At 44.4% G+C, this 27,489-nt stretch overlaps 3 protein-coding genes across 9 annotated transcripts in view; 2 read left to right on the top strand and 1 right to left on the bottom strand.

Moving 5' to 3' along the window:
• LOC117720335 (zinc finger protein 398) overlaps positions 1–6,283 on the bottom strand; it is a 25,285-nt gene extending 19,002 nt beyond the window's left edge. Inside the window, exons 1-2 of one of the 3 annotated variants that reach the window (XM_034518760.2) lie at positions 6,140–6,283; positions 1,206–1,601 (exon numbers count right to left, since the gene is read on the bottom strand). In XM_034518760.2, coding sequence (XP_034374651.1) covers positions 1,206–1,601; positions 6,140–6,163 — 420 coding nt within the window. In that variant the 5' untranslated portion in view covers positions 6,164–6,283. Of the gene's footprint in view, positions 1–1,205; positions 1,602–6,139 lie in introns of those variants that run through there. The other 2 variants (XM_076913409.1, XM_076913410.1) reach the window with 2 other exon arrangements.
• On the top strand, positions 6,162–9,295 carry LOC143434520 (uncharacterized). Its single transcript, XM_076913412.1, has 2 exons — positions 6,162–6,491; positions 8,980–9,295. The coding sequence occupies exons 1-2, from the start codon at positions 6,162–6,164 to the stop codon at positions 9,022–9,024; spliced, it is 375 nt and encodes a 124-aa protein (XP_076769527.1). The 3' UTR covers positions 9,025–9,295.
• Positions 9,296–13,075: 3,780 nt separating this feature from the next.
• Positions 13,076–26,760, top strand: Znf786 (zinc finger protein 786). 5 transcript variants are annotated; one of them, XM_076913413.1, is made up of 6 exons: positions 13,076–13,225; positions 14,142–14,382; positions 16,383–16,509; positions 19,173–19,277; positions 21,187–21,342; positions 24,328–26,760. In XM_076913413.1, the coding sequence occupies exons 4-6, from the start codon at positions 19,205–19,207 to the stop codon at positions 26,355–26,357; spliced, it is 2,259 nt and encodes a 752-aa protein (XP_076769528.1). In that variant the 5' UTR covers positions 13,076–13,225; positions 14,142–14,382; positions 16,383–16,509; positions 19,173–19,204; the 3' UTR covers positions 26,358–26,760. The 5 variants fall into 5 exon arrangements, with proteins under 5 accessions (XP_076769528.1, XP_076769529.1, XP_076769531.1 ...); XM_076913414.1 differs by having other exon boundaries at positions 14,142–14,378; XM_076913416.1 differs by lacking the exon at positions 19,173–19,277.
• Positions 26,761–27,489: the final 729 nt, after the last annotated feature.

Raw genomic sequence — 27,489 nt, forward strand, 5'->3', positions numbered from 1 at the left:
GAGACCTTCTCAGGCATCCATTTGGAAACAGAACACTAGAAAGCACCTGACCCCACCTTTATTAAAGTATTTAAATGTGTTTTATGTATTACAGGGGTTTTTTTCTTCAGTAAAATATGTAGAACAAGCAAAAATGTATTCAAGAAAAACTTGTAGATTCCAGGTATGGTGCCCTACGCCTGTAATCCCATTGCTTGAGAGGCTGAGGCAAGATTCTAAGTTGTGGAAAGATGTAGGCTGCACGTCGAAATCCTCTGCCCCTAGATAGATAGATAGATAGATAGATAGATAAAAAGAGAGAGAGATAGGTTTGGGTTTTTTGAGACTGAGTCTCTCTATGTATTCCTGGCTGTACCAGAACCACTACATAGACCAGGCTGTCCTTTAACTCACAAAGATCACTCTCTGCTTCCAGAGTGCCATGAATAAAGGCATGCCTAACCCTCCCCCCCAAATATTTTTAAAAGAATTTTTAAAAGTCTGTGCCTATGAAAAAAATATGAGTGAACATGTATGTCTGGAAACTAGGCATATTACTGTCTACAGTGATCATCAAAGCTTCCTGTTTTCTAAGCGAATTCCCTCAGAAAACAGCACTCACATCTCAGCACCCTTGTTCTATAAATGACAGCCTAGACTCACAGATGACCCTGGCCCTTGTAATAACCACGTGACTATAATCCCATACATAGTCTTCCCTCCAACTTTTCATCAAAATTGTCAACAAAATTTAAATTAAATGACTTAAATGATATTGAACTCATTTTTTTTTCACTGAGATTGTGGCAGTTTAACAAAGAGAGAAGTGATTCATACACACGTGAAAGTGAAAGAAATTAAGAGAAAAAAATTCATTTGCCAGAGAGCCAACTATGTATTAGAAAGAGTTTTCTCACTGGAAGCTTGACACTGTAAATGTGTCCCGAGCCACTGGTGTCTTGTGTCTGTAATCCTACCGATTGGGAGGTAGAGGCAGAAAAATCAGCGGTTCAAGGCCAGCCTGGGTTACATTACTATCTCAAAAAAAAAAAAAAAAAAAGGAAAGAAAGATATCATTAACACAAAGAGACAAACACAAAACACCTTCACAGTTCCACTAACCTAAGAAATTTTAAGAGGAAATAAAAATATCTAAGTAACAGACAGCCTCTTACTACAAGTGTCTGAGCTAGTGGTACTGCTGTAACCTAGAAGTGGGGTATTACCTTTGGGATATCTCCTTTAATACCTGGGGGCAGCCGCAGGATCCAGAAGTTCCTGTTTCTCAACAAGTTCTCCAAGTTCTCCAGCCGCCGCTGCAGCAGCCCATACTCCTGCAGCAGGGTCCCCAGCACGGCCCACTTGCCATCCAGCTGGTTCCCAAGCTCTGTCACTGTCTTTTCACAGCCTGCTAGTTTCTTCTCTGCTGTCCCTGTCCTGCCTTCTAGGTGGAGGAGTCGCCGGCTGTGGACCTCCACCTTCCTCTCTATGGCCTGCACAGCAGCCACCACTGTCCACAGAGAAATGGCTGCAGTCTGCAGATGTGCCTCATTTGCTGCTGGAGGTGTAGGAAGAGGAAGGGGCTGCAGGGATGTAAGGCATTCCGAGTCCCATTCAGAAGTCTACGTGCAATGGAGAGATGGGGCAAGACATTGAGAGTTAGAAGGAATCCAGACTCTAAACTACAACCAAATAAGAACTACTTAACTCCCAGGTAGTGGTGGCACACACCCCTAATCCCAGTATTTGTGAGGCAGAGGCAGGTGGAACTCTGTGAGTTCCAGGACATCTGTTCTACAGAGCAAGTTCCAGGATAGCCAGGGCTACACGAAGAAACTGTCAGGGGGTTGGAGGTGGGGAAACACACACACACACACACACACACAAACACACAAACACACAAACAAAACTACTTGAGCTGGAGAGATGGCTCAGTGGGTAAGAGAACTGACTACTCTTCCAGAGGTCCTGAGTTCAATTCCCAGCAACCACATGGTGGCTCACAACCATCTGTAATGGGGTCTGTGCACTCTTCTGATGTGTCTGAAGACAGCTACAGTGTACTCATATAAATAGATTAAAAAGAAAACAACCCTACTTAACTGTCCAGCTGATACTAAACAAAATAACTTTAGTACATTCTGGTTGCTCTGAAGCCTGTGGCCATCAAAAGCCAATGAACTGTTTTGACGGTTCAAGAATGGATTAGGAAAGATAATGGATAATAAATTGGCTTCTTAAGGCTATTCTGGTCCATTTCCTCTAATATAAGGCCCAGAAGTTGAGGTTGCTTATTGTCTTCTCTATCTCTGGAAAAGGCAAGTGTACACAAGAATTCTCTTCAGGTTTCACTGACCTCAGGGCTCTCTGACAAATCTTTAAATTGATACACTAGCCCTGTCTATAGTTCAGTTTATACACTACAACTGTACCATAATTTAACAAGCTGAGGGTGTATAGTCTAGAGAAAATATGACAACTACTTCCAAGTATTTGAGGGTTATGAAATAGAACAGGTTTGTTTAATCTTATACTCCAAGGACAGACTAGAAAAATACATGGAAAAGTTTCAGACTGGTAACAATGTTCGAATTAGATTCTTTCCAAGAAAGTCACAGGATGTTTGTTCATTACTGAATGTACTTTGAAACAAAGAGTATCACAAAGGAAGAAATCTGTACAATAGGAGGTTGGACTAAGCCTAATTCTCTGAACCTGATAAACCACTCTCTGGCCAGAGCCTTCTGTTTATTTCCATGTCATGTACTATCTTCTTCTCATTTCATCTGGCCTCCAACCCATTAGTTATAACTGTAGCTCTGTGATGATTCCATCTGCTCTTGGCCTACCACCTGACCACGGCTTTGCTCTCTTTACTGCTTGACCACTTCAGTCACTTTCAACCCCATTTCACTCCTGTCTCTAAGCCTCGCTCGCTCAGCTGGCTTCCTAGTCTGAATGAGCTGAACCATTCACACTTTGTTTGCTTCTACAGTCGCTCAGGTAAACCTAAAAAGAAAAGCACAGAACCATGTGAGATGCTGTCAGCACACACTGACACTCAGGGCTTGGTGGGGTCATATGACACTACCCAGTACCCTCCAGGCTTCCACACACTCTCAAACTACTGTGTAACAATAACTAGAAAAGACCGGGCAATCAGCCAGTGAGATGGCTTAGCAGATAAAGGCACAGGCAGTAAAGAAAGCCTGATTATCTGAGCTCAATCTCTGGGATCCAAATGGAAGAAGAAGAGAATCAATTCCCCCAAGTTGTCCTCTGCACTGAGGAAACTGAGTCAGGACAACTGCTGTTAAGTTCCAGTCCAGTCTGGCTATAGAGTGAGCACCAAGCCAGCAAGGGCTACCATAGCAAGACCTTAACCTCAAGTCCCGATCCACACACCCCCTCCAAATCTAGTTAAAATACATATTTTCACTCAGTAGGTGTGAAATGGAGATGGTGTGCTTTAAGCAAGCTCCTAGGTGATGATTGCTGCATCTGCTGATTCAGGGAGCACACAGGGAGAGCAGAGACTTATCCAAACATCACCCTTACTCTCCAGAGATGACATGATATCTTACTGTAAGTAGACTGAAGTAAGCCAGGTGGTAGTGGCACACACGTTATTCCCAGCACTAGGAAGGCAGAGACAGGAGAATCTCTGTAAATTCAAGGTCAGCCTGGTCTACAGAGAGATTCCAGGACAGTCAGGGCTACACAGAAAAACCCTGTCTCCAAAAGAAAAAAAAAAGGAAATTGAAGTAATTAGACATTAACACTTTTTATTCATACTTATTCCCACACCAAACCTATCAGTAATAAAACATGCTTTCTTTCTTTCTCAAAGAAAAATGTCTCATCTTATTTAAAGCCAGTCTCTCCACTTGAACTCTGAATACCAACCCTCCTAACTTATAAGGTACATTAAAAAGCAAACCAAAACCAAACAAACAAACAAAAACAAAACAGCTGGCGTGGTGGCACATGCCTTTGATTCTAACACTTGCAGAAGTAGAACTACTTCTGTGAGTTCAAGCCAGACTGATCCACACATTGGTCAGTTAGGGTTACATAGGTGAGACTCTCTCAGAAAGACCCCAGCAGCAGCAACAGTAGTAAAAAATTGTCAGCAGTAGTAAAAAATTGTCAATGAAGTGCTCAACAAAAATGAGGCATCCATACCACTGCCCAAATCCCAAGACTCAGGGACCATTGAAGAAGAAGGACATCAAGATTCTCAGACCCAGGATTGGACTAGATCCAAATACATTCTTCTGGACAGGACTGGACTGCTGCACTCATGAACTCATATCAGCTGTGGCTGCCTGCATGAACTCAAGCTAGACAACACTATAGCATTGAAAGGGAGGAGGGTTCATGAGCCCCCACTCATAACTGCAGAGTTATGGACAACTGATAGCTTCTGGGGAAGGGAAAGTCCAATTTTTAAGGGTGTGGCCCCTGGTAAATCAACCACACTCCAGTGTATAGCCTACACCAAGAAGTATGTGAGAAGTACAAATTGGACCTCATGGGTCAATTTTAAGTAAGAACACAAAACTGAGGGACACTGTGAGGGAGGGAAGGAGGAGTGAATCTAAGAGGAGTTAGGAACAGTAGGGTGAAGTGATCAAAATACATTCTATTAAATTTTCAAAGAATAAAAGTATTTTTAAATCATTTAGATTTTTTTTATGTATATCAGTGTCTTGCCTTCATGTATGTATGTGGTAACATGTACATGTCTGGCGCCCTCAAGGGTCAGAAGAGGGCATCAGATACTTTGGAACTGGAGTTACAGATTGTTAGCTACCATGTGAATGTTAGGAAACAACCCAGGACCCTCTGCAAGAGCAACTGGTACTTATAACTACTGAGCCATCTCTCCATCCCCTAAAAATATTTCATAAAATTAAAATTAAAAAAATCAGTTATTTCCAAATTCCTTTTCATAAAACAGACTTGCCCTGGTTAGTGCCATAGCCACTGATTCCATGTGATTATTGAGGACTTTAAATATGGTCAGTTCAATTGGGATGTGCTGTGCATTAAAACCTCATTAACAGTTTTATAATATTACTATTAAAATATTTTCATACATTGGGCTAAATAACATTTCGCTGAATTCACTGAAATTAATTTCCTCTTTCTTTTTACCTTTTTTAAAAAAAGACACACAATCTGGCTATTTGGTCAAGCATATACTAAAATTTCTGATCCTCCTCCATCAAACTCCTGTGTGAGCCACCATGTCTCCATTATGGTTTAACCTCCTAAACAAGGCTACTAGAGAACTAAAAGTATGTGCACAGTTTTCAGCATATACCTATAGCATACACGACGGTCTCTAGTATCCTTTTTAAGGGGTGGGGGAGGGGGCTTGGAAAATTAAACTTCAAGGGTAAGGATGGTATTCCCCTCACCTCTAGTCCCCATCCCTCCTCTCTGCTCCCCTGGTTTCTTCCTTTTTACTTTCTGTCTCGTCCTCAGCAGACCTGCCTGACTTCTGACTTACTAAAAAGTCTCTTTGAGCTGACCAAAGGCTTCATAGGTGGCAAACAAAAGCAATACTTTCCAGGCAGAAGGTTCTATTGGACCACCATCCCCTGTTCCTTAATGGCTGTGTGCAGGGACTGTGCCGGTTGTCCTGGTAGCCCTGGCATCTATTTGGTGCATGCACGGCTGGGCCCACTGCAGGCCTGCAGCAAACAAGCACACGCACGAAGAGCTAAGCCTACGCTCCGCCGGCCTTCCAAGGTCCCCGCGGCGCCCCAGCCTGCGCGGGCGCGCGATGCTGTCCACCGTCACGCAGTCTGTAAGGACACACCTTGGCTTTTACCTTCCCCGCCTCTCAGGTGAGACTGTCCTGCCGCGCCTAGCAACGACAGCTCGCACGGCTGTACAGAACGGCTGGTGGCTTTCAAAACCACCTCGAGCCCACTTCCCGGTTCTGCGGGCTGACACGGAGCACCGCGGCGCGTGTAGAAACATCAGACCCGGCTCCCCCGGCATCGCCCGGCGCTGCCGTCCGCCGCAGCCCATCAGGGCAAGCGACAGCCGCAGACCCACACGGGCGACAAGGCCCGCGGCCGTCCTCAGCCCCCTCGCCTCCCCCGAGGCCCGGGTGACAGAGACGCCCGTGCATCAGCGCTCTTACCGGAGCGGCGGTCGCCTCGGCCATGGCCCTCCGCTGCCCGGTCCTGTCCCGGAAGTCGCCACCACACGCAGGCCCGGCTGCTCAGTGCTCTCGGCAGACGGCAAGCAGCGGTCTCGCGTTGCTCGCTCTGACAGGACTCGCGCGGCAATCCGGCTTCCGGGGGCGCTGGGACGCAGAGGAGCCGAGTAGTGAGCAGCCTACGCCGCACCGGCTGCAGCCGCCCCTCAGCTGCCGCTTTGTGGGCAGTGAGTACTGCAGGCGCTCTGCCGGCCTAGACGCGCCCCACTCCGGTCGGTCCTCCCGGGCCAGCGCGCCCCCTGGCGGCCCCCTCATTCGCAGCGCCTTCCCAGAGGTCAGCTTCTGAGAAAGGGTTTGGGTGAATGCAGACCCGACCTGCTCATGGATGGTTTTCCCATCCACCTGAGAAGACCCAGCAGATGCTAGGTAGTTTGAGGTCCAGGGAGCGGTGTCTAAGCTGGACAACAGCGCAATCTACTACCAAAGGAGAAATGAGTGAGTTAGGTGGGAATGATGGAGTTATGTCATTCACAGAAATTACAAATGTGGTTTGTATTGGAACCAGAGGTTTGGATTATTTGAACTATTGCTTCTCTTGGGCTTGGATAAGAAGTGGGATTTTTATTAAAATTTGTTTCTTTTGCCGGGCGGTGGTGGCGCACGCCTTTAATCCCAGCACTTGGGAGGCAGAGGCAGGTGGATTTCTGAGTTCGAGGCCAGCCTAGTCTACAGAGTGAGTTCCAGGACAGCCAGGGCTACACAGAGAAACCCTGTCTCAAAAAACAAAACAAAACAGAAGAAGAAGGTGAGAGACAGAGACAGAAATACTGACCTCAGGGAATAATAAATGATTTTATTATTAAAAGACATAGTTTTAAAATGTGGCCTTCCACCTGGCAGTGGTGGCACCCATCTTCAGTCCCAGCACTTGGAAGGCAGAGGCAGTTGGATCTTTATAAGTTTAAAGCTAGCCTGGTCTACAGAGTGAGTTCCAGGACAGCCAAGGCTACACAGAGAAACCCTATCTCAAAAAAAAAAAAAAGAAAAGAAAAGAAAGAAAAAAAGAAAAGAAAAAAAGAGAGAAAGAAAGGAAGAAAGAAAAGAAAAGAAAGGCAAGAACAAAGCCTGATGTGATGGTACTTGCTTTAATCTATGTGCTGGGAAGCAGAGGCAGGAAGATTTCTGTAAGTTTAAGGCTAGCCTGGACTACATACCAAGTTCCAGGGCAATTAGAGCTCTACAGTGGAACTCTGTTTTAAGAGGAGGGGGCTAATTTTCAAGCTCTCTGTTTCCCTGTTAATTGTTAGATGCTTCTATGGACACTAAACATGAACATTTGTATTACTAAACAATCCTTGACTTCTTATTTATTTTAACTTTTTGAGGCATGTAGCCCAGGTAGTGGAGGATGACCATAAACTCCTGATCTTCCTGCCTCTGAAGACCCCCAAATTAGGGAGACCCTCACTCAAGTCTCGGGAAATCGTGGCCACCCAAGAACTCTCAAAAGACACCATACCTGGATGCAAACGGCAGAGGCTTTATTAGGGAAATAGGCCTGCGGTCAAACCACAAGCTCTCTTGCAAGAGCAAGGTTTGGCATTGAGTGATGAGTTAGGGGTCTTTTAAAGAGCAAAACCACAAACCAGGGGAGTGGGGACAGGGTGAGGGGTTGCCAAGGATACATAACATAAGAATAGTGAAACATTCCAGAGAAACCCTGTTAGTATTCTGTCTAAACTCCACCTCTCCACCTCCCCAGTTACCTGGCAACAGCCAGGTATGCTCCTCCCCACAGTTACCTGGCAACCGCCAGGTAGGCCTGATCCACTATAAAAGGGGCTGCTTGCCCCCTCCTCTTCCTCTTCCTCTTCCTCTTCCTCTTCCTCTTCCTCTTCCCCTCTCTCCCTCTCTCTTACCCTCTTGCCTCTCTGTCCCCTCCCCCACCTTCCTCTCTCTCCACGTGGTCATGGCCGGCCTCTACTTCTCTTCTCTCTTATCTCTTCCACCTTCCTCTCCCCACCTTTGCCCTATCCCCTGAATAAACCTCCTCCCCCTTGGAACCGTGTGGTCTGGAGTGGTCTGTTCTGAGCTGTGGTCGGGTTTCTTAAAACAACTAGCAAACCCACCCTAAAAGGTTAATGGCCATGGAAATTACTCAGTACAATCATTTTCTCAAAAATGTGGTTTCACCATGTCACTGCCCTACTCTGTCATTTACCAACTATTTATCAACTATTTCTCACTAGCTCCAGCCGTAGAGCCACAGCCCTGTCATTGTGTTTTTACTACCTGAATGACTTTCATTCTTTACAGCCATTTCCTGGAACTGGTCTGACTTGTTTCAGAGAAAAGTTTCCATGTCCCTAAAAGAACTTAAAAAGCATCTATATATGTATATATTCTATAAAATGAGTTTTATAATTTTTCATTCTTCACCTCTACCTCCCAAAGTTTGGATAAGTAAGACACTTTCAACTGAGCTCCACCAAGCATCAGGACCAGCTCTGTCTGTTCAAAATAATGGTACTATTTTGAATGGTACAAGCTCTTAAATGTTTCTTCCTCTAAAACAGTGGTGTGCAGAGAATATCTTGTGTATTGTATGGACACATCACCTGTCAGTTAAAAAGCCTATGGCCTTAAATAGGAGGTAGAACATGCCAGAAGCAAAAAGGATTCTGGGCATGTGATTTGCCCAGGACTATGTAACAAGGGATGTATGATACCTAAGCACAGGTAACCAGCCACATGGCAGAACTGCATGGCAGCTGTCAATCATCTGTAACTGTGCCCTTCCCCCACTCTGCCAACCTGTCCAGGCTGAGCAGGCCGGAACACACTGTTTACCACTAGAGACCTGGTAAAGGACCTGGGAAGCTGCCTGCGTTGGAGACCCGGAAGTCTGCTACAGGAGTTGAGCTGAATAGACTGCCTGCTGAGCTTGCTCGCTACACCTCTGGCCAGTGATTAAGGATGCACACCCCTCACCCACGCTGCTGAGCTATCCTTGACACCTTCCAGACTGCTATCTCCTTGCCCAGCCCCTGGGCTGAACCGAGAAGAGACTCCTGGGGGGTGGGGCTTCCCCTTTATATGTGAAAGCAAATTATTAAACTTCAGGCCTTGATCAGAGAACTTTGTCTTGTCCTCATCTCTTCCCGCCGTTCCCCTATTCTCAGCTTCTCTTTCAGGTGAACCCGTTCAGCTGTTGCTGCAGGCGGCAACATGTAACTTTAGTTCTAGAGTATTCAATGGCCTCTTCTGGCCTCCACCTCCTGCACTCATATGATGCACAGAAACTTACAAAACCTCACACACATAAATAAAAAATAAATCTGAAAACAAACAAATAAGGCTGGAGAGATGGCTCAGTGGTTAACAGCACCTGTTGCTTTTGCAGAGAACTTGGGTTCTGTTCCCAGCACCTACAAGATAGTAACAAACATCTGTAACCTAGTTCCAGAGGATCTGACGCCCTCTTCTGGCCTCCAGGGACACTTCATGCACATGTGTCAGACATATAGGCAGTCAAAACACCCAAGACACATAAATAAAAATAAGTAAATGTCTCTGAACCAAGTTTCCTCCAGAGTTCACAGCTGTTTAAAAAGAACCTTAAATACATCCCCATGTTTCAACACATAACTGTAGTCCAGGATCGTCGTCTCAGAAAAGTGAAAGCATATGCTTACCCAACGACCTCCAGTGGTTGTTTGTATTGGTTTTTGTGCCAGCTAGAAACTTGAAACAGCCAGAATGTCCCACAGAGGAGAGTGGTTGCTTAAACTGGAAAATTTAATATCAGCTTTTCTCTTTATTTAGTGAAATAGAGGTCTGAGAGGATTTTGGTTCATACAGGTTTGAAAAAAGAGAAACGCTGGAAAACGGTACTATTGCTTCCCAAAACAAAGGAAATAAAATATTGACCATAACACCATTCCAGTATTGGTTCCCTGGTTCTGATATTGCTATATAAAGTACAGTGTGAACTCTGGAGGAAACTTGGTTCAGAGACATTTTCTGTACAATCTTTGTAACTTCCGGTGAATCTGTAAATATTTCAAACAAAAAAGGGGTTTTTAATATAACATATAAGGTAAATACTGAGCCCGGTCTTGCATAGCAATGGTTATTTCCCTAAATAAGGTATCCCCTTTTAGATGGAGCATGTGTTCCAAGACTGGCTAGTCAATTACTCTCCTTGCTTTATATTTATGGTTATTTTATTATGTTGTTCATTGTGTGGAACTGTTCAAAGGTAGCCATCGATATCATATATAAATATAAATGTAAGTATGTTTTCATGTCTTTTACTTATTTGTTCTAATTTTATGTTTATAAATGTTTTGGCTGCATGTATGTGTGTACATCATGGGCTGGCCTAGTACCTTTGGAGTCTGGAAGTACCTTGGGACTGAAGTTACAAACAGCTGTTAGATGGAACCAAGCCCAGATCCAAGCAAATGCAGTGTCTAAGCTGCATCTCCATTGCTGTAATAAGACACAATGACCAAGGCAACTTATAGAAGAAAGCATTTATTTGAGGCTTATGATTTCAGAGGGTTAGAGTCTATGACCATCATGGCAGCAGGCAGGCAGGCAGGTGGACAAGCATGGTACTGGTGCAGTGGCTGAGAGCTTATATCCAGCTCTCAAAACGAATGGCCAGCATCTTCTGAAACCTCAAAGCCTGCTTTCAGTGACAGACTTTCAAAGGTTTTATTCCTGTTTGGGGAATTTATACTTCATTTTCTCAGAAATATGAAAAATAGTCAACTACTTGAAATCAGAGAGAGAAGGCAATTCTTGACAGAGAGAAGAAACAACATAAGGTCAATTGTGAAAACAGTTTTGAGGGACTGGAGACATGGCTCAGCGGTTAGAGCACAAACTCCTCTTGGAAACAGAGTTCAAATCCCAGCACCATATCAGGAAAGTTGCCTGTAACTCCAGATGATCTGGAATCCCTCTGACCTCTGTAGAATGGCTGTAGCCATTTTGTTCCCTGCCTGCCAGCTATTCCATAGTGTTGCTGTAACATGCCTGCCAGTCACTGACACAGAGAAGTGACTTGGCTTAGAGCAGGACATCCTGACCACATACCCTATTTTGTTCTCTTTGAATGTTCTGTAGGAGGTTTGCTAATCACAAAGTTTTATATAGGACCCATCAAATCAAATCAAAGGTCAATATGAACTGTTATGTCTAAAATATCTTGAGTCAGAGCTGGCTACCGGGCAGTACTTCCTGCACCTGCATGTGAGCTCACTGTGGCTTCTGTAGCTAACACTGGAGAATGCTACTAATAAGCCAAAAACAAACAAACAAACAAAAAACTATGATTATAATACCCCTGCTCTGTTGTCTCAGTATTCTGAAATTGCCCAGTTCACCACCCATCCACCACTACTCAGGACCAAGCAGCTTAAAGGTTAGCTGATAATACTCTGCTTAGTAAGCCAACTGCTCTCCTCCTTACTCTTTAAACTTTCAAACCTGGTTTTTCCTATAAAAAGCCAACCTGGAGAGCAGACTAGTGCCACAATCAGGTTTTTCCTTCTTGTGGTCCTGGACGTCCAGTATTATGGTGTGTGTTCAATAAACTATTCTTGCTTAACTGAAATTGGTGTATGTATGGTTTATGTGGCAATTTCCTGAATCCCAACAGTATGCAGACATATTTACAGGCAGTAAACAACCCTATCCATAAAAATCATTAAAAATAAAGAAAAACAAACAAACAAAAACATGGTAGCACACGCCTTTTATCACAGCACTAGGGGGCAGAGGCAGGTGGGTCTCTGAATTTTAGATCAGCCTGGGGATACATCCTTAAGAACATCCAGGGCTACATAGTGAGACTGTGCCTCAAGAACGAAGAAAAATCAGTTTTACTATACATTTAAATTTATTTTAATGGTGGGTTTGGGTGGGAGTGGTGCTGGAGGGTGATGGCATGTGGGAGTCAAGAAAACACACTATAGGGTTCTTTTTTCATCTCTATACTGATCCCTGGAATCAAATTGAGGTTGTCAGGCTATAGCAGCAAGTATTTTGCCTACAGAGCTAACTCGCCGGTCCCCAGTATGATATTTTCTAAAAGAAACCATTCAATTAGTAATACATATGTGTTCATGTCACTATTCTATGTCAAATAGACACGTGTATACTCTGACATAACTACTCAGGGACTATTTAATTTCTCTATTTACTCTCTGCCAATGCCTTTTCTTTATGATACGTGAGCCATAACACATCCGGAAACAATTTGAAGTTAATTGTCTGGGAATACTAGCTGTCTTCCATTTTTGCTTCTCTCTTTCTTACTTTTCTGTGTCTTACTCTTTTCCAGGGTTTTCATTTCTCCCACGTTCCTTCTGTATCTTTCTCTATCTCTTCATGTATTTCCCTTAGAATCTAAGGTTAGATGCCACGGGTGCTGCTCTGTCCTCACTTCTAAGGTCCACTTGTGACCTGCAGCAGAAGCCTGAGGCAGGTTACCCTTATTTCCTAGGGCTTCTCCAGTCAAGGGAGGGAGATCCACGCATGCTCAGGTCAGTGGCGCGCTCTCAATATGGATGGTCAGGATTTGTAGGAAAATCCATACCTCTAGCCCTGGCCAGGTGTATCCCTTAGTGGCAACCTGTTCCGAGGGGAGAGCCTTTTTCTGGTCATTTTCTTGCCAGTCTTAGTCCCCATCTGCCTGTCTTGACTCCAGAGCCCACTGCAAAGATGGACCCTGTGCACCCAGTGCTTGTCTCAGGTCTCGGCCTTCTCTCCATTCTCTGTGTTCTCTTTGTCACAAGAAAGAAAAGTGGGTTGTTGCCACGCGAGGCTCCGATGCTGAGCCGTGCTGCTCCTCCTGCCCGCAGGGGGGAGCTGTGGGGCGGGGCGACCGTCGCGTTACCCGGCGACCGGGCCTGGCGTTGGGGTTGGGGCGAGTGGAACGGCGACCTGGGGTCAGGGCGGAGCGGGTGTTCGCTTTGTCGCCGGGAAACGTGGACGTCGCCGGAGCCAAGGCTCAGGCTAGGCGCGTCCGCGCTGGCCATGGCCGGACCCGCTCGGGTAAGGGCTCCGCGCGGACAGGGCTCAGGCAGGGCTGGGGCGGGACCCGCTACAAAGCCGGGTCCCCGCGGCGGTCGCCTGCACCACCGCCGTCCGAGGCTTCACAGCATTTTCCCACCAGCAGAGCAAACGCCTTCGGGGGTGCGGGTTTCCACGGGTTTGCAGTATCCTGCGGGTTTGCGGTGTCCTAATTTAGTCGCACACAGACTGCCGCTCATGATGTTCGCGTTGAGAGTGTGAGGGAAGGACCTCGCGCCAGGAGGGTAGAAACGGATAGTAAAAATCTGCATGGGGGCACGCGCTGTTTGATCATTTCGCGTTTTGTTGAAACCAGAGTTTAAAGGGTATGGCTGGTTTTTGTCGCGCTGTTCTTATTGCTCTATTAAGCATTCTTGATTATTAAGTAAGGCTGAGCTAAAACACCTTGTGTTTTAGTCTCAACAAATGTACAGGTTTTCAGGATTAAGTATGTCAAAGATAGGTAGCACATTTTTAAACAGAATTTTGAGTAAATGGAAGATGGCGATACCTTTAGATGGAAAAATAAGCATAATATATTCTTCCAATTAATGCATAAAATCATTTTCAGTTTCACGGAATGACAGATATTTGTGAATTTATTCAAGGGTCAGTTGCAATAGTTCTTCCTAATCCAGAGGATATGCTAGACTGTCTAACCCTCAATGGACGCCTGAAACGGAGCATAGTACGAGCTCTGATGTAATACTTTGCCATCTTACTCAAGCTCGTACCAGTACACTATTGCTGTGGGACCCTTGAAGTTTAAATTATGACGGCAAAACTCGCATGAATTTTTTGTTGTTGCAGTTGTCTTCACAATTTCACAGGTTGAAGGTTCATTCTTACTACAGACTTTAGTAACTTCAGCATAGGATTTTTTTTTTTTTTTTGGTAGGAAAGTGGGAAACTTTCACTTTACTCCTAAAGGAAACACTTGGAAGCTGGACCTGGTACTGGGGGAGCAGAAGCAGGAGGATTGCTGCAAGACTTGGGCCAGCCAGTCCTGGAGACTGAGACCTTGTTTCAAAAGCCAAAACCAATTACAACATTACAGTTTTTCTTTGATATCTTTATCTGAATCACCAGAATACCTACCTCTGCATTTTGGTGGCATTATTAAGAAGAGTTAAGTGTGTGTGAGCACATTCTTTGATATAGAAGAGTAGATACTTTCTGTGTGGTAACTAGGCTGTGCTTTCTTAGCTGACAACCACTAGATGCCAGTAGCATACTTCCTGAAATTATTACAATAAAAAATGTCTCCATGCTTTGCCTTATGTCCCGTGGAGTGTTAATTGTCCTGCATGAGAACCATTACCCTAGTGTTTCTCGCAGAAGAAACTGCATGTAAGCAGATATAAAATTTTGTTTTGTTTTTTCTTAGTACATCAGAAATTTGTAGGTATTTTTTTTGTTTTTTGTTATTATTTATTTATTTATTTATTTATTTATTTATTTATTTTGAGACAGGATCTCTCTACATAGCCCTGGCTGTCTTAGAACTCATTTTCTAGACCAGGCTGGCCTGGAATCCAGAGATTGGTCTGCTGCTGCCTCCTGAGTGCTGGGAATAAATGGCTTTGTTACTACACCCAGGACAAAATTATTGTTTTAAATAAATGTTATAACACAAATAACTTACATTAACTTAAAATATTGCTTTCTGATGTAAATGTCAGTGATTCAATAGACTTTAAAAATTCAACTCTAAATAACACCTGGACTTTAACAAAAACATTGGGTATAAACTTAAAATAAAAAAATAAAATAATACATATTTTAATAGCCATAGAAAACAAAGACATACCAATAACAAATGACACTAAACTCATTAAAAGATCAGTATGACGTGGGATTATAGTAATATAGATTATTTTCAACTAACAGATGCATAATTTGCATAGTTGTAATTTTGGGCATCAGGAAGTATCTATTTTTCTAGTCAACCATGATAAATACAAATACTAAACAGTTTTGAGCTAGGGTTTAGTCTCACATAGAGAAACTATCTCTCTATGTCTCTCTCTGTCTTGCTCTCTCTCTCTTTCTCTCTCTCTCTCTCTCTCACACACACACACACACACACACATTAATACTCAGGTTGTTTATATCCTTTGATTTAGTGACACTCAAATTTAGACTCTATTCTACAACAGTAAAAGTGCTAATACATAAAGAAACACATCAGAGCTTTGTTTGTAGCGAGGGGAGCCAAGCATGGCGGCATATGTATTTTAATCCCAGCACTGAAGAGACAGAAGGAGGTAGATCTCTGTGAGACCTAGGCCAGTCCTGGTCTACATAGCCTGTGAGAACCTTCCTTAAAATAAATGAATAACATTTACAGAGAGAAAAGAAGCAGTATGTGTATGGCCCATTGAAGGACATTGTCTCCTTGTGGAATATAATGCAATAATGCGATTTTTTCACAGTGTTTTTCCACAGTGTAAATTTACTTCCTTATATTGATCTAAATAAATGACCATGTCATATTAAGTGAATGAAGTTTCACAGCTATTTGGTTTCATTTTTGTAGTGAGTATTCCACCCATACATACAGATACTCAGTTTGAGATGCATAGAAGATGGGTTCAGCCGGGCAGTGGTGGCACATGCACTTGGGAGGCAGAGGCAGGTGGATTTCTGAGTTCGAGGCCAGCCTGGTCTACAGAGTGAGTTCCAGGACAGCCAGGGCTACACAGAGAAACCTTGTCTCGAAAAACAAAACACAAACAAACAAAGAAGATGGGTTTAGTGGTGATAACAAGGCCTCAGCTCAGATTTCAGGGAAACAAATTGCTTTATTTACCTAGCTAATTAAATGTTTTTCTTCATTTTTATTTTATGCATATAGGTGTTTGTCTGCATGTGTGTCTGTATATCACGTGTGTGCGATGCCTCTGGAGAACAGGAAAAGGCATTAGGTTCCCTAGAACTAGAGTCACTAATGGTTGTGAGCTACCACGTGAGAGCTGGCCATGCTGAGCCATCTCTCCAGCCCACAAACCACTTTTGCGGAAGAGTCTGCTGAGTTAAAAACAGCTGTCCACTCTCTGAATCTCAAATTACTGGTGAGAATGAACTGCGGTCTTTTGTAGCCATCATGACTGTATCTGTATGATGTCTTTCACCTTAGTTACCGCTGACTTTTGAAGATGTAGCCATTTACTTCTCTGAACAAGAGTGGCAGCACTTGGAGGCATGGCAGAAGGAACTTTACAAGCAAGTCATGAGAACCAATTATGAAACTCTCATCTCTCTAGGTAAGGAGCTTTCAATTTCTGTGGTGATTCTTGCACCTGGATCTTCCGAGAGCCCTTCAGTCACCTGATACCCCTGTTAGGTAGCAAGAGTGCTTAGATACTAACCCTGAAAGGCTTTTTCATCTCTTTGTTGTTATTGTTAATACTAATGTATACATTACCACTTTTTACTTAGAGGTAGACCTTACAGGAAAGCATTTAAGACAACATGTAATATCATAGTCAGAGGTAGCTAAGATGAATGCTAAAACTTTTCCCATCACAATTTACTCTGAGATTGCCTGATTTTTCCAATGAGAAGCACACCAGCCTTGTGTCCATAAAGTACTCGTGTGCCTTAACCTAGGAATTGACTTCCTTGCAGCTTTCCCGTGGGATTAAAGATTGCAAGAAATGAATGATCTTCTCTGTAGTGTGATTCTGGAAGAGTGTGCCTTGAGGTGTTTAAGAGTACCTGACTCTGGTTAGGATAATGGATTTTTGTAGCCGCCCTCGGCCACAAGTCAACTGGATTCACCTGAAAGGGGGGCTGGGAATGAAAGGGGAAGGACTGCGAGAAGAGATGAGGCCAAGACAAAGTTCTCTGATCAAGGCCCCAAGCTTTAATGTTCAGCTCTCAATTTAAAGGGGAAGACCCAACCCACAACCCCTCCTGGTTTCAGATGGGTGGGATAATCCATAGTTCCAGGTCACGGCTGGAGATGTCTCAAGGCAAGCCCAGGGGCAGTTCTGCTTCTGTGTTCTGGGCAGCCAAGGTGGGTAATTCCACCTAGATCCTGTCACTTGACCTTGTTGTGGTAAACAAGGTCTCTCCAGGCTTGCTCATGGTGGGGGAAAGGTACAGATTTTTCTGCTTCTTCAGTTCTTTCTCATCTTCCCTCTTCCTCCTCCTCATGTTCCTCCTCTTCATTCTTATCCTCCTCCTTCTTCCTCTTCCTCCTTCCTCCCTCCTCCTCTTGTGTGTGATTCTAGAGATGACACCCAGTCTTTGCTTGTGCCACCCAAGGCTGTGCCACTGACATACACTTACAGCTCCTTCTGAGTTCTTGCTTTTGGATTTTTGTTGCTGTTTTATAGGATTGTTTTTGTTTTGGGTTTGTTGTTGTTGTTTTGTTTGTTTTTGACAAGGTCTCACTGGATAGCTGAAGCTGTCCCGGAACACATTATATAGACCAACTTGGCCTTAACCTCATAAATATCTGCTTTTCTTCATAAAGAGTGCTGGGGTTAAAGGTATGTACCAACCAGCCAGTTGTGGTGGTAGTGCCCCCTGGTAGAATATACTGATGAGGCAGAGGCAGGAGGATTATGACTTTGAGACTAACCCGTGCTGCATATCTACACATTTGTGGGGCACAGTGGTATACACTTTTTAATTCTAGTACTTGGGGGCCAGAGGTAAGTGAATCTCTGTGAGTTTCAGGCTAGCCTGGTCTACGTAGAGAATTCCAGGACATGTAAGGCTACAAAGAGACCCTGCCTCAAAAGGGGTGTCCACCTTTACACCTGGCTAGTTTTTCTTATCTATCAAGTGAATTTTTACAATGAATCTGGAGCTAGAGAGATAACTCAGTAGGTGAGAGGTAAAGCACTTGCCTTATCAGCATAGAAACCTGAATTTGCACACCCAGAGTACACATAAAAAGATGAGTGCAGTGGCTCAGATCTGTTATGTAATACCATTGATGGGGAAGGTCAAAGGTCAAGACAGGTGGATCCCTGGAAGAGCCTGACCTCCATGGCAAAGTCTCAGGCCAATGGCAGACCCTGTCACAAAATGTAAAAGGTGGAGGGTGTCTTGAGAACCAATATCCCAGGCTGTTCCTTGACTTCCATATGCATGACATGCGACCCCTCCCAGCGTGCACACGTAAGAAAGCATGCAACCCCTCCCAGTGTGCACACATGGGAAAGCATGCAACCCTTCCCAGTGTGCACACGTGAGAAAGTATGCACAGAAATGAGCCTCTTTGGAGAGGCATAAAATAAAAGATGAATGGCTCGTGCTTGATTCTGGGTTTTATATATATATGTGTGTGTGTGTGTGTGTGTGTGTGTGTGTGTGTTTTGGTGTATGTATGTCTGTGCACCACATGCAAGAACTGTAGTTACAGGTGGTTGTGAGCCAGGTGTGGGTACTGGGAATTAAACTGTTATCCTCTTAACCACTGAGACATTGCTCTGGCTCCAAGGCAAACACTTTTAACCATTTCTGTTTTCATTGGTAAAGCAATTTCATTTGTGCTAAAAAAAAAATGGTAGCACATTTGTTGATTTATTAAGTTTAGTAGCATTAATCACTTAATATGAAAAAATGAAATATTATCTTATACTATCCTTTTATTTTTCACCTTTCCAGTTTTTTATTTTGTTTTTTTTTTTTTTTTTTTTTTTTTCTGAGACAGGGTTTCTCTGTGTAGTCCTGGCTGTCCTGAACTCACTCTGTAGACCAGGCTGGCCTCGAACTCAGAAAGTGCCTCCCAAGTGCTGGGATTAAAGGTGTGCGCCACCACCGCCCAGCACCTTCCAGTTTTTGATGTGTGCCTATTAAATAGATTTATAATTTAAAATAATATATTTAAATGTCTAGATCATGTGTTATTAACTTTATTTTTGTGCCAGAATAATTTAAAATTTACTATTAATATTTTTACGTGTATAAGTGTTTTTTCCTGCATGTATGTCTGTGTAACACATGCACGCGGCACACGGAGGGAAGACGACGGTGTTAGATTCCTCTAGACTCTACAGATGGTGTGAGTTGTCATGTGAGTGCTGGGACCTGAAACTCTAAAAGGACCTGGTCCTTTAAAAGAATAGCAAGTTCTCTTAACCTGTTATTGAAGATAGATCCTTTTTTCACATATACCCTGACCACAGTCCCCCCCCCTCAGCCCCTCCCCACCCCCACCTTCTGTCTGGGTCCATTTGCCTTTCTGTTTCTCGTTAGCAAAAGCACAAGCTTCTAAGGGGCAATAGTAAAATATGCATATTCTGTTAACTTTATATCTCCTGACATCTTCAATATTTAAAGATAAGGTAACTCCTCTTCCTACCCCCCCTCTGTATCTGTTTACTCAGAACAGCATCTCTACTTTCATATTATAAAGTTTCTTTATAATATGCATTCATACGTTCATCATTGTTAAGTTTTTCAGGCTCTGTCTGTTGGAACCCCTCTGCTCTACCTGGCTTGAGACAAAAGACTTAACAATGCCTGAATAGTTACTATGTTGCAGCCTGCTCTGCTCTGCCTGGCTTGGCCTTTCAAAGGCTGGGATTAAAGGCTGCTCCACCACTGCCTGGCTTCAAACTGCCTCTCTGGTCTTCAGGTCAGGGTCTAGAGAGAGAGAGTGGAGATGAGGGGAAGAGACGTAAGGAATGGAGACAAGACAGAGGTTCTGATCAAGTCTCAAGTCTTTTTTATTGAAGGGAAATCTGGGGTATTTATACACTTTTGCCACGCCCCTTGTAGGCACATGGATATGACACATGGTAAGCCTTGGAGGCGTGGCTAGCATGTGGATAGCTGCTTTCTAGCCACTTTCTGCTAAAGGTCGGCTCCCAACATCTGTCTATGAATTTTTCCTCACACATGTAACCTATGACATTAATTTTATTTAACACAAGAACCAGTTAAAGCAGTCAAAGTGATAGAGAAAGAAATATACTCTACATTGTCAGCCTGGCTGCCCCCAGATATGCCTCCAAGCATCGATCAGTGGATTATTTTCATCATACTCCTCAATTATTTTAAATGGTTTTATGTTAATTTGCTTCGTGGTTAGACAGTGTCCTGCTATGATTTTGATTTTTAATTGCTTCCTCCTTTACTCAGGCCTTTGTTGATCCTCCCAGATTATCCATCCTCTCCATAATATTGTCAATTTTGTAGACCTTTATGCCTCTGTCAGTTTGTTTCAAAACGATCTGTATATTCAACAGTTCCACTCAAAATCTCAGAATGACTTCTCAAGGTCTATACATGGGTTATTAGAAGTGCAGAGCAAAGGACCAAAAGCAACCAAGGCAGTTTTTGTTATTGTTGTTACTGTTTTTGTTTGTTTTGTTTTTATAGGATGGAAGATGGTCAGATACCAAACCTGTGTTAGAGATAGGATAATATTTGACAGCGTCCATATAGCCAGAATGTGAAACAACTTTGAAAAACAATCTGGGGACATGTGACAAAGTTGATGACACACACAGTTATGTAGCAGCTCACGTCAATGGATATCAGTATCTTTTATTTTAATTTATTTGTTCATGAGTATTTTTGTCTCTGGAGTTATAGACAGTTGTGAGCTGTCATGTGGGTGCTGGCGACTGAACCCAGGACTCTGGAAGAGCAGAACTTTGTGAGTTTGAGGCCAACCTGATCTACATAGTGAGATGCTGCTGCTGCTGATATTTTAGCATTTGCCTTTTTGTTTTTTAATTAAATGTAGAATAATTTTTTATATGGAGATTACAAAAAAATGGCACAATTGGTATAACGGTCTAGACAGACTGGGAAGTGCTGAGAGATGGGTAGCTAGTTGTATTTCTCTTTATAAAACCTAGAGTCTATTTGTTGACATCTCATATATTGTTCCAGAGGTAGATTTTTGAGAAATTAAAAAATTATGTGCTTTATAACACTCAAGCCAAACTACCCTGTCTTACTTTTCTGTGCAGATAAAGGACTGGCCAAACCAGAACTAATATCCTGGATTGAAGTTGGGAGAGGACTCTTCAGCAGCTGGGGAGGGAATCGGAAATTAGACAAAGGAATTCGCTGTCCGATAGATGACGTGGATGTTCATCTAGTTACCGAGGAACAGTTGCTTGAGAGTGAGTATTAAGAACCTATCGTCCTCGTGGATGAAGTGATGCACACCCGCAGTCTCTGCACTTGGGAGATGCTGCAGGAGGAGGATAGGAGCTCAAAGCTATCCTCATTGTCACCGTGAGTTCAAATCCCGTCTGAACTATATGAGATCCTGACTCAGAGAGAGAGAGAAGAAAAGAGAAAAATGAAACCATGGTCTTAACCTAAACACATCACATGCAGATTTCTTTCCTTTTTTCCCCTTCTCTGATCTTTTCTTCCTGTTTTTTTTCCTGAGGCTTGATGTTGTATATATTTTAGAGAAGGGCTGTAAGGCATAGTGGTTAGGCACTTGAACTCTGAAGCCTGAGTCTGACCTCTCCTTTTCTAGGGGACAGTCATAGTTTCTTTCCTACTGTTTGATAAAAACACCATGACCAAGACAGGTATTTGGGGTGGGGGGAGGTGCTTATGGTTGCAGAGGATGGGAGCCCATGACCATCATGGCAATGAATGTGGTAACAGGCAGGCAGGCACGGCACTAGAGTAGCAACAGAGAACTCACATCTCAGTCCATAAGCAGAGGTAGAGAGAGACAACTGGGAATGGCATGGACTTTTGAAATCTCAAAGCTCAACCCCAGTGACAGACATCCTCCAAGAAAGCCACACCTCCTCATCCTTGCCAAACAGTTCTACCAACTGGGGACCAAGTATTTAAATATCTGAGTCTGTGGGGCCATTCTCATTCAAAGCACCACAGTCACTTTGGGCAGAGTATTTAAACTCTTGGTATATAAAACACAGCAGATACAAGAACTTACAGCGTCGTGTTAGGAAGGAATAATACATACGGTGCTGAAGTAGAGGAGGCTGTTCTTCATAATGAATGAGAAAGAACAAAGCTGGGTTTGGCTTTCCCTACTTTGGTGACCAAAGCAGTCTTTGAGCTGTGAGCCCCTATATCAAAAGAGAAGTCACATACTACCAATATACATGGCACAATGTAGCCATTCCTATTCCAAAAATGAGGAAGGGGGTTATAGCAAGAAAATAGAAGACCAAAGCAAGATCCATATCCAGCAGGGCAAACAGTTAACCTGCAGCTCCATGTCTATCACCTAGGGCCAAGATAGAGTCATCGGGGCTCCGCTGGTCCTGGGCAGCTCCGTTTCCCTAGTCCTGACCATGCAGTACATATGAGCTCTCTCTTGGACCAGCTCCACAGTCCAGGATATTGTCCCTGCAATTTTCCTGAGGCCTGGCATCTCCTACCGCTTGAGTCTGCACTACAACCTAGGCTTTAGCTTCCCAGCTTCACACCATGACCTCCGAGAGACTCTTTGCAGGAAATCTGGCCCTGCCACACGTTGCCTGACCTCAGTAGCTGTCTAGAACTGTGGTGCAAGCCTCCGTTACCCCTCCACTCCTGTGTCATTCATGCTGGTAAAACCAGTACCACATGAATAACACGGCCAAGCTCTGTTGCCAACTTGAGATGTAGCCTGGCTCTCCTAGGTCACATTCACAACAGCCTCTGTGTGTTGACTGCGTCGCTATTGGCTTTCTGGTCTCCCAGACTCCCAGCAGAATGGCCTGCTAAGCTCTGGTAATATCGTTCTGTGGCTTCACTTATCTGAAGTGCCAGACTGTTACACATTTCTTCCACAAACCAGTCTCAATGGCCTCAGAACCACGTGGTCAGGTTTACTCCAGCAATGATCCTAATGCTCAGTTCCAGTTTCCTGTGTTAGTTACTTTTCTCACTGTGACCAAATACACGACAAGAAGCAACTTAAGAAATGGAGGGTTTATTTTGATTCCTTGTATCAATGAATACAGTCCATCCTGTGGGGAAGACCATGGTGGCAGGAATGTGGGGTGGCTAATCACATTGTACTCGCAGTTAGGAAAGAAAAACAGATGAATGCCGGTGCTCGGGGCTCCCCGCACCCCCTTATTCAGTCTGGGACCTCATCCCATAAAATCAGGCCATCCACATTCAGGTGATTCTTCCTTGGTTGAATTATAAAATTTGTTATATTTATAGATTATGGTATCTGTTAGTGCTCCGTTAGGATATTTTTGCTACTGTCACATTGTGACTCCAAGAAGAATGCTTTCATAAAATGGAAAGTTTGATATTCCTATAATTGTAACACTGTTCAGCAGTTATGGAGGATACAATATGGCCAGTACCACATTAACTTATTCACAAGCCTCTTTATGCATTTTTGTTTTCCTGTTTTTATTTATTTATTTTTATTTGTTTTACTAGGCCAGGCAGGGTAGTGCATGCTTTTAATCCCAGCCCTTGGGAAGTAGAGACAGGTAGATCTCTCGAATTTGAATCTAGCCTGGGGTACATAGCAAGTTCCAGGCCAGCCTGGGCTACATAGAGAAACCCTGTCTCAAACAAAAGAACAACAACAACAACAAAAACCACTAATAATTTATTTTAGTATATATGTGTATTATGTGTATGCCTGTGTGCATTTACGTGCTCTGTGTGCATTCCATGCCCATAAAGACCAGAAGATGGAGTTGAATCCCCTGGAATTAGAGTCATAATGTGGGTGCTAAAAACAGAACCTGGGTCCTCTACAAGAGCAGTCAGTACTCTTAAAGCACCTGTCTGTCTCTTCTGCCCCATTTCCCTGTTTTTACAGGATAAAGATCCCTTAAACCAGAAGCAATTAGTGTGGTAATGTTTCCACATGGGCAAGTGGGGCTCATCCCTGCGAAGTCCGTCTCCAGCCCTTAGACCCTACCTTTGAGACTGACGGTTTCACCTTTTCACTTTCATCATAACATACACCTGCTCTGTTTAGTTTGTGCAAATGGTTACTGAACACATTTTGGTCAGACAGTAGAAGCACATGTTGTGGCTGCTGGGAGCGGGATGCTCTGACCGCCACAGGCTCACTGGTTTATCAATCACTTTATTGCTGATGATTTGCAGTCATACCAGAGATAAAAGTTTTACTGACTTTTTGTTCTCATTTTCAGGTAGCCAGGAAGCTGTGGAGTCAAGAGAAGTCACATGCCGTCTCCAAGTAAATCCGGAGAGTCAGCGTTCCTTTGGACTTGCTTTAGGAGAAAGAGAAGATGTCTCCCTCAGACGTGATCAAGGCATCAGTCTTGTAGAAGCACAAACACGCTGTGGTGGGGCTTTGGTTTCGGTGTTGCATAGCTCCAGTGAGACCGCCCAAAGAAAAGCACTCTCAAGTCACAGAACTCCGGCTCTCCCTGGCTTGCAGAAAGTTTCCTCTTGGCAGAGTACCCAGCACTCTTGTCCAGTCTGTGGGGAAAACTCTTGGGAGAAGAATCACTTAGTGAAGCAACAAAAGGGCCACTCTAAGAGCCTGTCGTGTAGGGTCTGGAAGAAGCTCAGCAGACAGCCTGACGCTATAGAGCAGTGGAACACCTCATGTCCTGAATGTGGGAAGAGCTTCTTCCTGAAGCAGTACTTAGCGAGACATCTGGACATCCATCCAAGGAAGAGACCACTCCAGTGCCCTAAATGCAAAATGTGCTTCCATCATGAACATGGCCTTTTCGGCCACCACCTCAAGCACAGTTCTTCCCAGCACCCCAAATGCGACACGAGCTTCCCAATGGATAGCAATGTTCACCCGTCCTGGCAGATTCAAGAGAGGCCAGCCTTCTGGAGAGAAGACACCATTGTGCCCTCAAGACAGAAGCCAGGCCCCAGTGTGGACCGTGAGGACTGCTGCCACAAGGGTAGCAAGCTAAAGGGCCTGCAGTGTGGCTGCATCCTAGAGGAGGACACACCCTGCTCAAGCACAGAGTGTGGCAGTTGCTTCCTCTCACAGTCTAAGCAGGCAGGTCTCTGCAGGGCACACACAGGAGAAAGATCCTTTCAGTGTCCAGAGAGCAGCAAGCGCCTCTGCCTGAGAGGCCTCCAGAATGTCCACCAACATGTGCATAGTGGAGAAAGACCATTTTGTAGAAAGTGTGGTCAGGGATTGACCAAACATTGCAGACTCACAGAACACACCGGAGTCCTCAGCGGGGAGACATCTTTCTGGTGTGCCCAATGTGGAAGGAACTTCAGCCAAAAGAGACAGCTGCAGAGGCACCAGAGGCTTCACCTAGAAGAAAAACCCCTTCAGTGCGCAATGTGTGGGTTGCGCTTCCGTCTAAGGAGCAGGTTGAGGGCCCACCAACTACAGCACGGTGGGGAAAGGCCATTCTCCTGCAGCGAGTGTGGCCGGGCCTTCACCCATCGTTGCAAGCTCCGTGAGCATCTGAGAGTGCACAGTGGAGAGAGGCCCTTCCAGTGTCCCGAGTGCCACAAGAGCTTCCGCCTGAAGGGTGTCCTGAAGGCCCACCAGCGCACCCACAGCAAGGAGAGGCCGTTCTCTTGCGGGGAATGTGGCAAGGGCTTTACAAGACAATCTAAGCTCACAGAGCACTTCCGTGTCCACAGTGGAGAGAGGCCCTTCCAGTGTCCTGAGTGTGACAGGAGCTTTCGCCTAAAGGGGCAGCTGCTGAGCCACCGGCGCCTACACTCAGGAGAGAGACCCTTCCAGTGCCCGGAGTGTGGCAAGAGCTATCGCGTGAAGGCTGACATGAAGGCACACCAGCTGCTGCACAGCGGGCAGATGCCATTCTCCTGCCAGTGTGGGAAGGGCTTTGCCAAACAGTCTAAACTCGTGGAACACATGAGGACACATACGGGAGAGAAGCCTTTTCAGTGTCCCAAGTGTGACAAGAGCTTCCGATTGAAGGCTCAGCTGCTCAGCCACCAGGGCCTGCACACGGGCGAGAGACCTTTCCACTGCCCCGAATGTGATAAAAACTTCCGGGAAAGGGGTCACATGCTCAGGCACCAGCGCATCCACAGGCCTGAGAGGCCCTTTGCCTGTGGCGACTGTGGGAAGGGCTTCATTTATAAGTCCAAACTGGCCGAGCACATCCGAGTACACACAAAATCCTGTCAGGTTCCACGTGAGCCTGACATTAAGAAAAGGCTTAGCCAACTGTTCGCAATGATAGAGGCTGACTGGAGTTGAGGTAGGCAGAACGTCGTCGGCTCTGTGAGCAAAGCTTAATTACCAGGGCAGCCTGAAGAATGGTGGCTAAGCCTACTGGGAAGCAGGATTTAGGAACAGGGGCTCTACTCATGCAAAATATAAACTCAAAATGGGAAACTATGAAGAATTTTCTCTTTTGGAATACCACCAATTATATCCTCTCCCTTGGTAAAAAGAGGTATTTGTTCTTCCTACCACTTTAGGTGAATTTCACCCAAAAGCAGTTTGTTTAAAAGTCCCATCTTAAACCAGAAAGAAGTTCCTCCAGTACCACTGTCAACGCTACGAAGGGGGAGGGGTCTATTTAATATCAGCTCCACTCTTTTGTTCTTTCCAGAGTATGATTTGGTTAAATACAGTGAATTTTATTTCTGTTGTGATATGCTTTGGGGTTTGCTTTTGATTCATTTCTTTTGAAACCGGTAAGATGGATTCTCTGAATTTCATGTGACTGTTGAAATTTCTCCTCAGGACTCTTGAAGATTAATGTGTAATATGGTCTTAAGAAAATGCTGATAATTTAGGTTGAGGAAACAAAAAAAATCAAAGTTGAGAGGCCTGGATCCAGATAAGGGGCCGAGTCAGCGGACAGAGATGCTTTCGAAGCAGAAGTAAGACTCTTCAGAATGAGTGAATGTTTAAGCAGCTGACTAAAGAATAGGCAGAGCATAAAACAGAGGCGTCACAACATGCAAATTACTTATATTCTCACATCCTGTAGGACTGTAGAGATCAGAGAGGATTTTTTTAAATTTATATTTTAAACTCTAATGTCACATAAAGTATCCGCACAGCCTCAGGCCCAGTGGGTGACTGGGTTGAGGTTCCCCCTCACCTACCCAATAGAGTCTCACTATATAATCCTGGTTGGCCTGGAATTCACTGTGTAGACCAGGCTGGCCTAAACTCACAGATATCCACTGCCTCTGTCCCCTAAGTGCTGGGACTAAAGGCGTGGCCAGGACACATAATTCACTGAGACTGTCTATAGGTCTTTTTCCGGGGCAGGGATTCTTGCTCTGCACTTAATTGGAAATCTAGAAACCATGTCATGTTCTGTGGATAGGAAATACCTCAAACCAAACCTAGCCCCACTTGACAGAGCCAAATC

The sequence above is a fragment of the Arvicanthis niloticus genome, chromosome 15 (assembly GCF_011762505.2).
Source record: "Arvicanthis niloticus isolate mArvNil1 chromosome 15, mArvNil1.pat.X, whole genome shotgun sequence".
NCBI classification, from domain to species: Eukaryota; Metazoa; Chordata; class Mammalia; order Rodentia; family Muridae; genus Arvicanthis; species Arvicanthis niloticus.